Source organism: Suncus etruscus, chromosome 4, assembly GCF_024139225.1.
Source record: "Suncus etruscus isolate mSunEtr1 chromosome 4, mSunEtr1.pri.cur, whole genome shotgun sequence".
NCBI classification, from domain to species: Eukaryota; Metazoa; Chordata; class Mammalia; order Eulipotyphla; family Soricidae; genus Suncus; species Suncus etruscus.
The window spans coordinates 53,869,168-53,887,090 of NC_064851.1; the positions used below are offsets into that span (position 1 = coordinate 53,869,168).

The following is a 17,923-nucleotide window of genomic DNA, read 5'->3' on the forward strand; positions in this document are numbered from 1 at the left end:
GTACATCAGAAAGGAGAAGACCCAGTTTCAGCTAGAAACCGGTGCACTAATCTAGCTGCCTGAGTAGTTGCCCAAGAGGCCACCAAGGCCCTCCTGGCCTTGCCCTCTTCCATGTTGTTGAAAGAAACACCACTATACCATGGCAAATGAGTACTATGTTGATAAGAAGGGAAAGTTGGGGGAGAATTGGGGGAGGATGGTTGGGTGAGGGATGAAAAGGGAAGGATCATTTTGCCATGAAGGCTGGGGGAACTGCCAATCATTTTGGTGCACAACTGCACCTACCTGGTATGTAGAAGGATGAAGGAAATCCTTAGGGGACAGTATGTCATAGAGAGGGTAAGAAAGTTTGTGGAAAGGGAGATCACTAAATGCCCTGTATGTAAGAAAATGAATGCAGGCAGGTCAGACCAGGAAAGCACTTGCGGGGGACAGGGGGGGAGAAGAACCAGGAAAGTTTTGGGAGGTTAACTTTACAGAATTAGGACCAGGGAAGTATGGTTATAGATATTTGTTGGTAATGGTGGCTGCATTTTCAGTCTGGGTAAAGGCTTTTCTTGATAAAATGGAGATTGCTAGTCAGGTAGCAAAGAAAATCCTAAAGGAGATTGTTTTAAGGTTTGAATTGCCAGTAGCTATTGGATCTGACAATGGTCCAGCCTTTGCCAGTTCTATCTCCCAGGAGATGGCAAGGGTGCTAGGTGCTAACTGGAAGCTTCACTGTGCATATAGGCTTCAGAATTTAGGGCAAGTAGAGAGGATGAATCAAACCCTAAAGGAAACACTAGCAAAATTGAGGACCTTGGCAATGATTGGGTAGATCTCCTTTCCTTTGCCCTCCTTCAGGTTCAGTGTATTCTCTACATTTCTCTGCCTCTCCTTGTGAGATTATTTTTGGGCAAAAGCTCCCATTGTTTCCCAGGTTATGGGATGATGTTCTAGGAAACGTGAATGATCATGTTATCATCCAGTTCCTACGTGCCTTCCTGCAGGTTTTGAGAGCTTTACTCCAGAGCATCAGAACTGCCCATGAGGGGGAGCCTGAAGCTGAGACAGTGCTCAACTTGACACTAAGGATGAATTACAGCAGGGTGATGCAGTCCTGCTAAAACAACATCACCCTGGCACTCTAGAACCGCAGTGGAACCAGGAGTCCTACACAGTAATCCTGACCACCTCCATCTCTGCCAAGTTACTGGATTAAACCATAGGTTCACCTCTCTCACCTCAAGAAGGTGCCAGCCAGAGAAGATACCTGGCAAGTGGTGCCATCACAGAATGAGAAACAGGGGTTATACTCTGACTGGTCAGAAGGCTAGTGGAAAATTGTTAGGTTACACATTATTTTACCTCAAACAAAAGTCATCCCTGGTTCCTTTGTGTGTTTGTTTACAAACACAGAGATTGTCATGTTTTACCCTCAGCCTGGTTTGGACTATTCCATTGTGAGCCTGATTCAGATTTTTTCATCCAGGGTTGGAAATAAGGCATGTGGATGTATTTTACAATTGGCGCTCGAACAGAGAAGATTTTGAAAATTGTGAGTGACTTGACTCTTTGGTGCATGATCACCATGACGGCCTCCTGGAGCAAGAGTAAATGTGCTGTGCCTTTAGACTTGAACGCTGGACCCAAGAGGAAGATGCTGAGTGCTTATTGTGACTTGATCCTTTGGTGGATTATTACCACGACAGTTCTGTCAAGCTGGACTGAATGTGCTGTGCCTTTCACTACAACATGGCTCCTGTTCTGAATGGCTTCATGTTACTCTGGTCCATCTCTCTGTATTTCTTACTCTGGACTGTACGTGCCAGGCTCCCTAGAGATTCTCTTTCACACATGCCACAAGAGGGGAAGAGTGCCTTCCCAGTGGTGATGAGTTCTCGATCTAAAGGCCTTCCCAGAACTGATAATTTATCATTTACTACTGGCACTAAACCAGAGAGACCCCCATCTCCTAATAATGATAAACCAGCTACCTCTCTGCATTCTGAGTCTAAAAATGGCTCAACCAAAGATACCTCCATTCCCTTAGCATGAGTCAGGTAGACAAACTGGTGCTGGCAACCCAAGTCCTGGGCACTGTTAAATGGTTCAGTGTTTGGAATGCTTATGGATTTATCAACAGAAATGACACCAAAGAAGATGTCTTTGTTCACTAGACAGCTATTAAGAGAAACAGTCCCAGAAAGTTTCTGTTTAGCATTGGCAATGGGGAGACTGTGGAGTTTGATGTCCTGAAAGGAGAGAGGGGACCAAAAACTGCTAATGTATCTGGACTTAGTGGAATGCCAGTGAAAGGTAGCAATGATTTGACTCAGGTCCATAAAAAGAGGGAATTATGTGAGACCCTAGGTTCTGAACCGGGATACCATTTTTCAAAGAGGCCTAGGTTCTGAATGGGGGGTGGTGAAAAAATGGAAGCATCCCTGGAGAGATAGATGAAAGAAATGAGAAGATCAAGGAAGGAGAGAAATCAAGAAGGAAAAGTAAGAAGAGCTAGATGAGATGTAGAAGCCTTGGGAAAATAGGTGGAGTAGAAGCAAATAAGTATTATTCAAACCATACAGTCAACCGCACTGTGAGCATGAGATCCAAACTAAAATAACTAAAATTAAAACTGTGCTTATCAACGAGGCAATCTGGGTGTTGGGAGGGAGCAAGAGTCATTGGTGGAAGAAAATTGACTCTTGTGGTGAGAATGGTGTTAGAATATTGTGTGCATGAAACTTTATTATAAACTTTTGTAATCATAGGGCCTTAATACAAGTTTTAAAAATAAGTATGTACAAAATAACAATATTATGTCTATAGTTAACAGTGCATAATATATAGTTTAACATTGCTAACATGGTACTTACCAAAAATTAATTGTTTATAACTATATATAATAATGAATTAAGTTAGATTGAATTACCGTATTTTCTGGCATATAAGATGACTTTTGAAACAAAAAAAAAGTCAACCGAAAATCGGGGGTCGTTTTATATGCCGAGTTTATTCTGAAAAATGTTTCAATATGCCGGCTAAACGAAAATTGTCTGAATATTGGCACAAAACGAATTTTTCAACTCGATCCTGCACCAATCACTGCCAGGCTGCTTGGACCGCCTCTCTAACTCAGCCAACCCAAGCAGGCTTTTTATGCATGCAAATTATACAGTGTTCTGTACCTGAATCTACACTGTAAAAAGCCTGCTCAGATTGGCCAGAGTCAGAGAGGACATCTATTACAGTATAACCTTTGGACCTTTGCTTGTTGTGATTGGCTGACTGTGGAAGATACAGTTGCAGCACAAGAACATTCTGTCTTATACAGCAAATATAGGCCTAAACCTATGTTTTAACTACAAAATTAGGGGGTTGTCTTATATGCCCGGTCATCTTATACGCCGTAAAATACGGTACTGTGATAACCATTTGCATTATACTCATATACAAATCACGAATTATTTATGAATCACAACATATGACACAATAATGTCATATGTCTATTGTTTCTAAATTTTGAAACAAAAAAAACATGGATAAAGAGAACGAACAGCATAAAATTTTTTAATGTCTGAAGATAACCTAGAATTGGTAAAAATCATCAAGCCCAATGAATAAAAATAACTTACATGCTGCAGAAAAACAATATTATAGAAAATGTTTTAAAGAAATAAAGAATAAAAACATTAATCTTAAAGGAGATAAAGACTACCATTTAAATGGCAATAGCAAAATGAAAGCTATAAAAAGAGTGTTGGAAAATTTCTAAATATAAAATCATTTAGAAAGATGATAATCTGAGGAGAGGGACTGAAAAGATTATTTGGAACCTTTAATTACTAATTACTAGAATGCCAGCACCCTTAGGAAAGACTCTAATTGGTGGGGTCCTGTATTTATTCTTTTATCTGCCCCCTCTCCCAGAAGACAATCCAGAGACTTTGATAATAGCTGCTTCAGGCCCTTTTGAATGTAAAGATCTTGATATGTATCATGTGCATATATATTTATATTTATAAAGATAATTCAGCCTTCATAAAAGTAACCCTATCATACTTTTTTGGTTTTTGGGTCACACCTGGCAGTGTTCAGGGGTTACTCCTGGCTCTGGGCTCAGAAATCACTTCTGGCTAGCTCGGGACCATATGGGATGCCGGAATTTGAACCACCATCCGTCCTGGATTGGCTGTGTGCAAGGCAAGTGCCCTGCTGCTGTGCTATCTCTCTGGCCTAACTCTACTAATTCTTAAAATAAATTTATTTATTTACTTGTTGGTTGTTTGGGGCCACACCCAAATTATTCAATACTCAGGGCTTACCCCTGTCACTGTACTCAGGAATTATTTCTGATGGTGCTTAGGAAACTATATGGGATAACTGGATGCAAAGATGTCAGCTGCATCCAAGGCAACTGCCCTAGCCATTGAACTATCCCTCCAGCCCCCAAACTCATGTATATGCTTGCATACATTTAACTGTAATAAGCCTAGCAGAGTAAAACTATTATTGCATAAAATTAATATAAAAATCTACCCAAAAATGTCAAACTCAGGGAAACAATAAGGTGGGGAAGAGGGGAATAATAAAAACTTAGTGTAAGGATCTAAACTTTCAACTAATTAGATGAAAATAGACTGAGAATGGAATGCCTAAATGAGTATAGTTACTCAAACTCGATTGAATAAATGAAATTTTCAACAGAGCACAGCTTAAATATTACCCCCAAAAGTAAATGGATGTGTAAATCTATTAAATTCCTTGAAAGAAGTCTTTCATATTATATGCATAAGCAAAGGATAATATCAGACATTTCAAAGATACTAACATTTTATAATTATATTTAAGTAAAGGTAAAAAAATTAAAAAGCACTTCCTGAAAAAGAGTAAGTACATATGAGAAATAAGAAATCTCACATTAATTGGGTCAACAACAGTCAGGAAATACTGAAAGGGCAAAGCATTTCTTTTACTGTATTAGAATCTCTAATTCTAATCTCTCCCATTAATCTTAATCAGTTTAGTATGTAACATTTTCTTAGCTTAGTGCTATTCATTCTGAAACAACCAAACACTTATGGAATATGTAATAACTGTAGTAAGCCCTGAGAATGGGCAGCAGGGCCTGCTTCTATGTCAACTCTACTTTTAACAACAAAGATGCTTCATGCCAGTGAGTCATCTAGCTATAATAGGAATTCTTTCCACAGAATTGCATCTCCATGCTCTCTGCTCGATCATTAATCATGGCAATAATATGAGAGGCTGCTCATGCTAGAGCAGAATAGGGATTGTCTTTATAAAATATAGAAAACTTCATGGCTGAAAGGACAATGTATCATTCAAAAGTTCAATCTTGGGAGATTCAGAATTGTGAATGCATTTTTTTATTCAGGGCCAGAGTGATAGTACAGGGACAACTTCGCTTCAAAGTAGTAAGCTCCCTGTTTGATCCCCAGCATCACTGTGGTCCCCTGAACACAGAGCCAGAGTAAGTTGTTAGTAGCATGGTATAGGCCAAAAGCCAAGAAGAAAAAAGAAATCTCCATTTGAGAATGACATTGATTCCTGCACCTTAGGGAATTTCTCAAGTTCTTTGTTACTTGGAATCACCAAGTCACTCCTGTAATAGTAACTCTGCACATGCTCCTATGTTCAGAGGGGATATTTTCTAAGGCCAGAAAACAATATTTTGTATTAAAAAAAGAATATTCAGGAGAATTCGGGAGAAATAACCATTAGACTTTGATAGGCTGGTTATGTTTACAATATGGAGATATATAAGACTTACATTTATGAGCTTTTAGTCCTTCAAAGGAAACTGGTCCAATCTCATAATATTCATATTCCCAGGTGTAATCAGAACTTCGAGAAGCAGGTTGCTGAGATGTTCTGTTCGAAATAAACCTCTGGGCAGGCATCTCCATCCTATAAATTTGAATAAATAGTAAGTTCAGAGTCTATTAATTTATACACAATCTTCAAATTGTTTCTGTTCACACTCACAAATTGGGCAGGCAAAGGCTTCATTGAGGTTCAGGGCATGGTCCTCACCAGCTGCCCACACATGAAGTCATACCAACTAGCTATTATTTACTTTTAGCTTTCCACTAGTAAGCACCACTTCTTTTGTAGTTGCCCCCAAAACTTAACCCATGTCCTGGCACAATTTTCATTAAATGTTAAGGAAGAAAGAGAATCTCAGCTGACATGCTGTAAGCTAAAACATAAAATTTCAATTACATCAGCCTCACTTCATAATTATACAAATATATAGCCTACATAAAATAAATAAAACTTGTATCAGAAACAAATTCCCTTAATATCTATTTTGTCCTATATGCAATAATAAAAACATGTAACAAGTCAAAAAAGCACAAATCTTTTTTTTCCCAGCCAGTGGTGTTCAAGTTTGATCCTTGGCACTGCTCAAGGGACCATCTGTGGTGCCAAGAATCAAACCAGTATCAGCAGAATAAAAATTAAGTGTCTTACCTCCTGTATTATTTCTTTAGCCATAACCTATAAGTCTGATAAAAATGAAACTGAGAAAAATTAAGTAAACAACAAAATTTACATAATGGAAAAAGAGACTCAATACAACTCAAATTCTTTTTGGTTTTGCTTGGTGGCCATACCAAGCAATAGTCAAAGGTTACTCCTGCCTCTGTACTCAGGAATTATACCTGTTAGTGCTTAGGGGATATAAAGGACTCTGGAGTCAACTGCATGCAAGGCAAGCACCCTGCCCAGCATCCTATCTCTCTAGCTTATACAAGTATAACTCTTGCCTGCTGTTTACTGAAGTCTACCAGTGTTCCAGATTATAAATTATCTCTTCTTTGTGGTGTCAGATTTAATTTTTTCATTTCTTTGAGACATGAGTCTACTTTGCACAGCTTGGATATATAAAATGAGAAGTTAAGAGAGCTTAATTTAACTAGTGGACTTTTACCATGTTCTATTATACTTAGTGGAAAAAGAAATGTATAAGACACTTATCAGAGTTCCACAGACCTTCCAGTATAAAGGGAAGAAAAAAATAGATGAACAAAAAAAATGAAAGGTCATTTGATTGTTAGGCCAGACTCAAAGAGACATGCAAATATTAGAGATAGATAAAGAAAATAGTATATTTAAACTCAGCACTGAAAACCCCCAGACCAAACAGACACTGAGCGTTCTTAGCAGCCTATTATTACCACAGCACACATTATATACTTTTTGAACACAAAGGCTGAAGGAGACAAGGCCACATTCCCACCTCATTGATGCAATGGGGAGGGAAACAGGAATGGAAAATGTGGTTAGAGTACCCAAGACATCCTGGTGAGCTTTTGATACTTATCTAATTTATGAGGTTGCCTTCCCTATTCTCATGCTCTTGAGGGCTATTAGTCTGTGGGAGAGCCCCTTTACTCTGGGCAAATACACCTAGAGTGTTTTTCCTTATCTTTGTCTACACTCCAAATGGGAGGTGTTGCATTGAGGTTAAATCTTCATTGCTTTTCTTCTGTGTAGGGGCTGCCTTGCAATACCAATTCTAAGTCTCTAAATTATTCCCTTTCAGGGGTCTCAAACTCAATTTACCTGGGGGCCGCAGGAGGCAAAGTCGGAATGATCCTTAAGTGCAAAGTCAGTAGTAAGCCTTGAACATTGGGGGGTGTGACCCAAACAACTAAAACAAAACAAAACAAAAAAAGATTCCTCTTGGTCAGGGCCACAAAATGTTGTACGGAGGGCCACAAACGGCCCACGGGCCTCGAGTTTGAGACCCCTGAAAGCTGTTTCAGAACACACTCAGAATAAGCAAAATATGGCACTTAGGATATCCTGACAACTTGTGACATATATCATATCCAACTTAGGTTCAGGTGGCTCTAATTTTGGACTCCAGCTAGGAGTTCTGACTTTATTCTAAATTTGGGGGGCTATATTGTCTCACAAGGTGACATTACAGATGTACGAAAGAGTCACTGAACAGTCACCACCATTGCCCTCCCCCCTCAAACAGATATTTCTGTAGTTTCCTCCTTCTACCTGCATCTCTTGCCACCATCCCTATACCAACCACCCTTTACATCTAAACTCCAGCAATGGTTTGTAACACCCAGAGTCACAGAAACTCTGGAAAGCTAAAGAGAATCAACATCACCCTTTGCCCTTCCTCATCCTCAAGCAAGAGACTTAGTTTCCTTCTTTTCTCTGTCCTACCAGAGTTAAAGGATCATGGCCCTTTGACACCTTTTCCCCCACAAGGAATGGGTGCTCTGTTCTGCAGAAGCATGGCAGTATCAGAAATGGATTTAAGGACCCAGACAGATGAATCACTCCTTCCTTCAAAGGCAGAAAAGAATATTCCAGTCTTCATTTGGTCAAAGATGAAGCCATGGTAATAGTTTTATATTGCTTTTGTGCTCTTATTAGAAAGATAGCTCAAAACTTAAAGGCCAGGTTTTTTTTCATAATAATCACAAAAGTAATATAAAACTATTACTATGACTTCATCTTTCGCTTTTTAGCATTTGAAAAAGGTTATTTCATTCAATGACGAAATACATTTCCTCAGGAAATGAAAAATTAATAGCTCAAACCTATAAAGCACTCTTCTCATTTATAAGAACAGACACAAGATGGAAATAATTGTGTGTGAAAGAGAGGGAAAGAGAGAGAGAGGGGTGGTATGTTCTCGGTTGATAAAGAAGGAAGCACTGGCAAAGATTAAGTCAGGAATTCTTTATTAGCCACATTGTAATTGCACTTTACACCCAGGGTGTGGGATGGGCACAATTTCAGCTTTGATTCTAGTTTTTCCAAACCTTTTAAAGAATGGAGTACATCTTCCTTGAGTAGATGTGCACAAGCAGATAAGCAAGCTTCCAATACTGAGAAATGTAGTTACAGTTGCAAGGCCAGTTTTGCACCTAGATACCAGAAAAAGCCTCACCCTTTAATCATTTTCAGGGCTTGTTTCTTTTTCTTTCTTTTTTTTTGTTTTGGTTTTGGGGACACACCCAGCAGTGCTCAGGGGTTACTCCTGGATCTGAGCTCAGAAATCACTCCTAGATGACTTTGGGGACTATATTGGATGCTGGGAATCAAACCCAGATTGACCACGTGCAGGGCAAATGCCCAATCTACACTGCTATTGCTCCAGCTCCTGTTATTTTTTGTTATTGTTTTGTTATATTTTTAAGAAACAAACAAAAAAGCCACAGTGAAATGGTGCTAAGTACAAAATGGCTATGCCCAGCCATTACAAAAGGAAGAGAGAGAAAAGAGAAAAATAGGAAAGGGAGCTCTTCCATGGTAGTATTCAGAGATAATGAGATAAACACTATTTGCATGTGACAAATTTCACTTGATAGAAAACAAGATACCAAATTTTATATGTTGAATAATAAAAAATGTTTGCAAAATTTTCCCCCTTCTCTTTTCACTGCAAAATTTAGAGCTCTCTAGGACTAAAAGAAAGATAAAACAAAATGGCCTGTGCTTGCAGGTTGGAAAATGCTATGACCTCTCTAGAGGAAGTCACCTTATCACTTCCTTCTGCTTTGACTGAGCTCTGATAGAGTCTTAGCAGATACCTTTTCAAGGCTTAGTACTCCAAAAGCCTGCTAAACAGTACGGGACAGTGAAGAGTAGACAATGAACCCCTCCACAACTCTTTTCTCCTCATTAATATCCTCCCCCCCAAAATCACACCTACTTTTCTTTACCACTTTCCATGCATGAAGATGTTCATTTTATGTTCTTCAAAAATACATGTTCACTATTCTCCCTCATAAATATACAAGAGTTTCCTGAAAAGATACTAGATTGTTATAGCACCCTAGCTCTACCAAGCCTAAAACCCACTTCCTCTCTTAGAGTCACTGCACAGATTGGGCTGACAGACACTCTCCCCAGGATTCTTTCATTATCTTTCTTGTGCTTTTCTTTGGGTGAGATTTTGAAGTTAGGACACCAGAGCTCTCAGTTTTGCTCTCATGCATTTGCTACTGTTGTAAGACATGACATTTCAGCACCCATTTCTTCATCAGCCTCTCCTGAAATTATGCTGCCAAGAAATGGCTCTAGTGATACTATTATCACCCTCCTAGCCCACTTTTTAGCTTTCTGACTGGTGTTCTAGGTGACCTTTGTTCCTATTAATACCTATCTGATCAATTCCCACAGATAGTGGGATTTTAAAAAGACCAAAGAAAAAATTTCCCTCCTTAGTACTTCTTTTTTTTGGGAGGGGTTTTATTTGGGAGTGGGGGGTCACACCAGTGGCGCTCAGAGGTTACTCCTGGTTCTGCACTCAGAAATCGCTCCTGGCAGACAAAGGGAACCATATGAGATTCCAGGATGGAACCAGGGTCCGTCCTGTGTTGGCTGTGTGCAAGGCAAACACCCCTACCACCGTGAAATTGATCTGCTCTGAGGCCAAAATTCAAAATCCTTAAAATGTCCTATAAAGCCATGGCTCAGACTCTTTCTCCTTTTACCTGGCCTCCTAAATGATTCCCAAATGACAAGCATTGAATGCAGTTCCCCTAAATACTTAATGTTCTCTCATACTGGTACACAAATGGTACATAACATGTTCTTCTGACAGGAGTGTGCTTCCACCTTATCCTAACGCATCCCCCTTTTCTGTACACTCATCACTTTTAAAAGCAGATGCAAATCTGGGTCACATGAAAGATGTTTCTTACCTTTTTTGTTTTAGCCTTATGGGCACACCTGTGCTCACGGTTTACTCTTCTCTCTGTGCTCAGAGATCACTCCTGGAGGAATTATGGGACCACGTGTGGTGCTGGTTAACCACATGCAAGGCAACTGTCCTCTTTACTGTACAATGTTCCAGCCCTACATTTTAATAGATAAACTCATAAAAATTATAATACTTTATACTCATGAAATTATATAAACTGGAAGTATCAATGTCCATAAAAATTTATGAGACTGCTAATACGTTTGTGTAAAATACTTATAGTTTCTCTAGCATAATTGTGACAGGGGCAGTATGGTAGTATGGTATGACTGCCAAAAGCCTAAAAAAGTTATTTTCTGGTATTTATTGTAGAGAATGTTTTCTAATTTCTCCTCTAAAGTCATGGAATGGGCAGGGTTGGGGATGAGGATAGGATGGAGGTGGAGGTGAAAAAGGACTAAGTTCAACTCAATTTCCCTCAGGAAAATAAATGGAAACTGAACAGAAATAACAAAATCCTGGAACTGCCATAAATATTAAATCCAATGTTGCAAGAAATTGGAGGATCCAGTACAGAGGTATAGATCAGTAAATAATATCCATCTCTATTGTTATTAAGAATGTTACTCTGCAGGGAAGACCCTACTGCTGCTCTGACATCGATTTACTCAAAAGAGTCTTCCCTTAACACTGAGAAGATTTAAACAACAACAACGACCTGTGTACTGGACAGGGCTTTCTGCATTGCCCTTTAATTCTGAGTTGAAATTAGATGCCGCTCCGCACCATCCTGACTTCAATGTAGGATATACAGATTCTAGGACCTTCAATACAGAAACAGGATACCAACAACAGAGACTCTGAAATATATAACTGTATGGGCACTACAGACAATGACCAGGATTGGACAAACTAGTTTGCCTGGAGCCTATAAATGGTCTTATTTCAGAAAACTTCAGGGGTAAGGTCTCCTTGTACTTAGGCCAAAAGTTTTTTCTTTCCATGACCCCCATACTTTGGTGGGCCCATGCAAACGATAATTGCCACTCTAACATTGTTTATATAGTACTCCTTTGACTCTAAATCTTTAAGAAACCACTAGTAAAAATACCTGGAACTGCAAAAAAAAAAAGGTTTACATTATTGTTAACATATATGCTTTTAGTTAAACTAGCATTCTGGGGGATAAAGGAGGAAGATATATGCTTGGGAACAGGGATGAAGGGAGGACAACACTGAGAGTGATGGATATTCCCCTGATCCAATGTTAATATGTACCTAAAATACTACTGTGAAAGATTTGTAAGTCATTATGATAAAAAATTGTGTTTTATTTAGAAATGTTCTTTGAATTACATGTATTATTATATTATATTAATTATATGTTATGTTATGTTATGTATGTTACTATATTATATTGTGTCAGTTTACTTCAATATGTTAATCAATTTTGTCTCTTGAATAAATTCTTACAATAAAAAAAAGAACGTTACTCTGGAGACCAGAATGATAGTAGAGAGGGTAGTGCACATTCTTTGCACACAGTTGACCCACGTTGATCCCCAGCATTCCAAATGGTCCCCCGAACCATCACCAGTTGTATTTCTTGAGCATAGAGCCAAGAGTAACCCTGAGCATTACTGATTATGACCCATAAATCATACTCAGGAGTATGGAGGGTAGGGTGTTTATCTTGCTTGCCAGACTGCATTTGGAAAACCCAGCATCTCATACAGTCCCATGAACTTGGCCAGAGATTACTTCTAAAAAGAGCCAAAATTTGACCCTGAACCTAAAACCCACCCAATACCCCTACCAAGATGAAACGTTACTATGAAATGGAAGAGCCTATTGTTTACAAAGATCACCAAGTCTCCTCTCAATCATTATCAAAATTACCATATGCTCTAGAACATACCTTCCTTTGTTAAATTAATTTTTAATTTAAATTTTAAAACAGAGGTATCACAATTTACAATACTATTTAAGTAGTTATTTTATAAGAGCAAAATTGTATACCAATCCTGCTACCAGTGATTCAAATCTCTCCAACATTGTCTCTCAGTCTCTTCCCCTATGACACTCATCCTTTCAGTTGCCACTCCTACTAATCATGTCTCTGTTTTTTATTCCCACTGGGAACTGTCTAATTTCTTGCTTTGTCTGTTCTCCCTCTACTTATCTGAGAGCATCCACATTTATCTTTTATTTTACTCAGCAAAAATGTATCTTTTCTTAGATGCAAAGTATTTGTTTCATTGTATAAATACATTACAGTTTCTTTACCCATTAAATTTGTTGAGCAATTTTAGACTCTAGCTTCTTGAACTATGGGGTCGCAATAATTGGGACTCCACATTGAGGTCATCATTAAATGTAAGGGTTGCGAAAATGGCAATAACCAAGAAAGGTGCAATAACCAAAACATAATTCAAAATCAAATGCAATCTGGTCCGCCTGCCTTGCAACCCAGGTGCATAATCTGAGGAGAGATAAATATAGAGACTCTTCAGGCTCCCCGTTCTATCCCAGTGCTATTGCTGATTTCCTTCCATAAGCTCTAGCCTCAGCCCCTCACCCATCCTGACATCCAGTCTATCTGCAGGGTAACAACAGACAAAGGATTTCTAACTTTGATCAACATATTTACACCAAATATAGAATCAGCAAAAGTATATAAAGCATTTGCTTACAAACCTAGAGAAACATATGGATGGAAACATGATAGTAGTGTGAAACCAACAAATCAGAAATACAAGAATTCATGCTAGAGAATCTAGAAGAAATGGAGATTTCTGGAAATATATAATCTCCCAAAACATAATGAGGAGGAAGCAGAAAACCTAAACAGGCAATCACAAGCAAGAAAACTAAAAAAGTTAATAAGAATTTCCCCCAAAATAAATAAATAAATAAACAAATAAATAAATAAATAAATAAATAATAAGAATAAAATTTCAGGAGCAGATTAGTTTATAGGTGTTTTATCAAAAATTCAGATGAGATTAACTACTACTGATACTTAGACTCTTCCAAAATATTTTTCCCTAATACATTTTAGCAAGCTAACATTATGTACATTCCCCAAACTGACAGAGATATTACAAAGAAAGAAAACAACAAACTGTCTGGTTAATCAGCCTTCACCCTAAACAGCCATGACCATGTCAGCCTCCACCCTTAACAATGATGACTTCCTTTCTTTACATATCAACGACCCACCTAGGCAGTAAAAACTTCTAAATGGGTTCTTTATCTTAGTTCCCACCCTGCCCATGGGGGTGGTCCTAACTTCCAATAAATCTGCAGACCAAGTAAACCTCTTTCTCTTGCTCCATGTGGTGGAAAAGTTCTGAGACCCGTGTTTCATAGCTCTTCAGCCTGATTTGTTATATTTTCTTCAGCAGCCCTGCTCCAGACCTGCTTCCTCTTTCCCAGTGAAATTATGGCATATGAATTTTCCCAGGAGCTGAGAAGAAATCAGTGATAGCAAGTGAGATGATGCCTTAGTGATCAGGTTGATAATCTCCTCATGGATTAAGGCCATAATCCATAGGTGGATTAAGGCTATATAGTGTCCTAGCTTTGGAACAAAGGCACTAAGACTTTTATTGTGCCTTTTACTATATCCTTTAATGGAGTGGTGACATAGACTTGGCAGTTGGTTTTACTCTTAGGAGGCTTTATGCTACTCTAGTGCTTTCAGATCATTGTGCATTATGGAACGTACAGGCCAGACTTTCTGAGATGCCTCTCATACAGGAAAGTAGAAGTGTCTACCCAGTGGTGACACATCCTCAAATTAGAAGCCATCTCAAGGCCAGTAATTCACCATTTGCCACTGACATTAAAACAGATAAACTACCATCTGCTGGGACTAATATATCAGATGAAGGGGGTGATGCAGATTAGTTGGTTACTACCTCTTTGGACTCAGGGTCTGAACGTAGCTTCATAAAAATGTCCCCATTTTTTCGTCACCACAGTTTGGCAGAAAATGTTCTAGACACAGCAGCTCCACCTCCATCAGAAGGATAATCAACCTCCATTATATGAGGGTATCAGCTATTTAAAGAGGCTATCATTTTATATAACCAACATCACTGTTTTGTATTGAGTTCCTTACTAACTGGAGTAAAGATGGCCTTTGTACTCCTCAGAATTTTCATACAATAGCTAAGTCCTGCCTGTGCCCTTCACAATATATGCAGTGGAGAATGCTGCTTAGTGATGAGGCTAAGATTAAACCCCATACCTTAGGTTGTTCTGGAAGAAGAATTTTAGGGGTTCAGTTGGATTATGAATTATTAATCACATAAGGTTCTTATGTAATGTGAAAATAAAGCTGCCCTACCTCATGATCTCTTAGAGTAGGACAGGAGGTCACCCTTTGGGCTTGGAAAAAGACTGATACTGAATTTAAAGGAAGTTATACAAAGACTTTTCAGGGAGTTTCTGAGACACATGCAGAAATTCTGGGGAAGCTGACAGATGTTATCCAGAAACAAATTAGAGGTAAGGAAACACAGCAGCACCTAATAAGACAATTAGCTTTTGAGAATGCCAAGAAAACTGCCAAGTGATCTTATGTTCTATCAGAGAAAGGAAAGATGCTAAAGGATTTCTAAAAGCTTGCCAAAATGTTGGTTCCACCAAACATAAACTCATGTCAATGCCAATTTTGTATGAAGGTAGGCTCATGAGAATAGGTATGGATCAATCTATTCCTCCAGAGAATAGAGAGCCTCCTCAATACCATGCCTTTAAGGGGACCACTTAGACCTTGTTCAAGATGTGTAAAAGAAACCAATGGGCTAGGGTCAGTAGCTGTTCTGGTAACCTAAAGAAACTGGAGAAGAGGCGAACCCAATCTTCAAAAGTTCAGGGCTGATGTTTTAACTGTGGTAAACTAAGGCATAGGAACTACAGGATGCCTTTTATACCTGCATTCTCAAGACCACAACCCAATCATCCTGTCTCAGGAAACTAGGCAAAAGGCCAGAACATTCTCCCTGTCCTTCTCCTCCCCAGCCTGGGCCAAAAAAGCTGCAATCAATAGATTCACCGCAACCTGCTACTGCAGGAAGTTGTGCCTTGGATATCAACTTTCCTTAGTTAGTAACCATAACACTGTCCCAGTGCCTCTACAAATTAAAATCTCACATAAAGAAGCTGATCCCACCAGATGCTATAGATCTACTCCTGAGAAGTAGTCTGACTATTAAGGGAATCATTGTTTATAAAGGGGAATAGATTCTGATTATGTTGGACAAAAAATTGCCATTTTTTTTGTCAACTGTTTGGACTTTTGAGAAGGGAGAACACATTGCCCAGCTTCTGTTACTACACTTTGTAATGACTGGCCACTCTAATTGACCTAGGATTGCTGGCTTCAGTAGTCCTCCCCTCCAGTAGACTCTACTGATCCTCTGGTGGCCTTTACTGAAATATTACAAAGGCTGAATGCCCACTTATAATCCTTGAGATGCATGGAAAGGGATTTAAAGGCATGTTTGACACTGGTGCCAATGTTTCCATCATTTCTTTGCTATATTAGCCCTGTAACAGGGATGTGCATGAAATACTATGGCCTACAAGGAGTAGGTTCATTGGCTTCTTTCTCTGTCAAAAGAGTGATAGATAGCTGAAAACATTGGCCTAAAGGACAGGTAGACACCTCCAACTATATATAGTTCCCTTCCCCTGAATCTATGAGGTCAAGATCTACAGGAACAATAGTGCACCATGAACAATATCCTTCCCCCAACACCCTCTCTGGTTTCTAATTCAGAGGTCACACCTTATTAATTGGGGTCACTATGGTTCAACATCTGCTATCTCTCCACATTCAGTGGAAATCTCATGATCATATGTGGAACCCACAGTGGCCCCTAATCCATGTAAAATTAAATCACTGATAGACCTGGTAGAGAGGCAACTTAAACTGGGACATAATAAAACCTCATTTTAAGGATGGAATTCTCCTGTTTTGTTATACAAAAGAAACGGAGTAAATGGTGATTGTTAATTGACCTAAGAAATGGTACTTCCGGGGCCAGGAAGGTGGTGCTAGAGGTAACGTGTCTGCCTTGCAAGCACTAGCCAAGGAATGAACTGCAGTTCAATCCCCTGGCATCCCATATGGTCCCCCCCCCCCCCAAGCCAGAGGCGATTTCTGAGCACATAGCCAGGAGTAACCCCTGAGCGTCAAATGGGTGTGGCCCAAAAACCAAACAAAAAAAAAAAAAAGAAAAATGGTAATTCCACCATGATTCCTATGGGCACCTTGCACCTTGCTTTGCATTTACCATTTTCTCTCTTAACAAAAAGGGTCGTGCACAGATTTCAGTGGTGTTTTACCTCAGGGAATGATGATTTCACCAACCATTGTATAAATATTTTGTTATTCTGGTTTTATTCCCTATTCATGCAACGTTTCCTCATGCCTATATTATTCACTATATGGATGATTTCTTGCCTTCATGTTCTAAAGACAGGGAGCTTCAGAGGTTATATAAGGATATGATGACATGCTTGCCAGTGGTTGATATATAGATTGCCACAAAGAAAATTCATACACATCCCCTATATGAATATTTGGGCTATGTTCTGGAATGCACTACAGTGTATCTTCAGAAAATCTCCATGAAAAGATCTCAGAACTCTTTTTTTTCCACTCTGCCCCCCAAGAACTCTTACTGATTTTCAATAAATGGTCAGAGACATTAATTGAATATGACCCTACCTTGAAATTCCCAAATTCATCAACCTATTTCTCTCCTTGAAGGACTCCACCCTGAAAAGCCCAAGGCAGTTAACTCCTAAAGTTCAAAAGAAATTAGACTATTTCATAGACCAGCTCCAAAAGTCCTGTCTTTTGAGGTTTTTGTTGTAGTTGTAGTTGGTGGTATTTTTGTTTTTTGTTTGTTGGTTGCCACATCCAGCAGCATTCAGGGGTTACTCCTGGATCTGCACTCAGAAATCAAAAGTCCTGTCTTTCTAGGTTCACCCCTGGAAAAAAAGTATGGTTACTGCTCTTTGCTATGGCCCATTCACCAACCACTGCTATAGTCCACTTATGTGGTCAATTAGAATCTGAATCATAGGACCAACAAAACGGAAAGCATGAAAACCAAACTACAATAACCAAACTTATGACTGTGCCTGTCAAGGAAGCATACTGAGTATTGGATGGAAATTGGGGACATTGATGGAGGGAAGTGACAAAGA

At 39.1% G+C, this 17,923-nt stretch overlaps 1 protein-coding gene across 2 annotated transcripts in view; it reads right to left on the bottom strand.

Moving 5' to 3' along the window:
* MRAP2 (melanocortin 2 receptor accessory protein 2) overlaps positions 1 to 17,923 on the bottom strand; it is a 42,640-nt gene that overhangs the window by 14,006 nt on the left and 10,711 nt on the right. For both annotated transcript variants that reach the window (XM_049772290.1, XM_049772289.1), the window contains exon 2: positions 5,780 to 5,916. In XM_049772290.1, the coding sequence (XP_049628247.1) occupies positions 5,780 to 5,915 (136 nt within the window). In that variant the 5' untranslated portion in view covers position 5,916. The remainder of the gene's footprint in view (positions 1 to 5,779; positions 5,917 to 17,923) is intronic.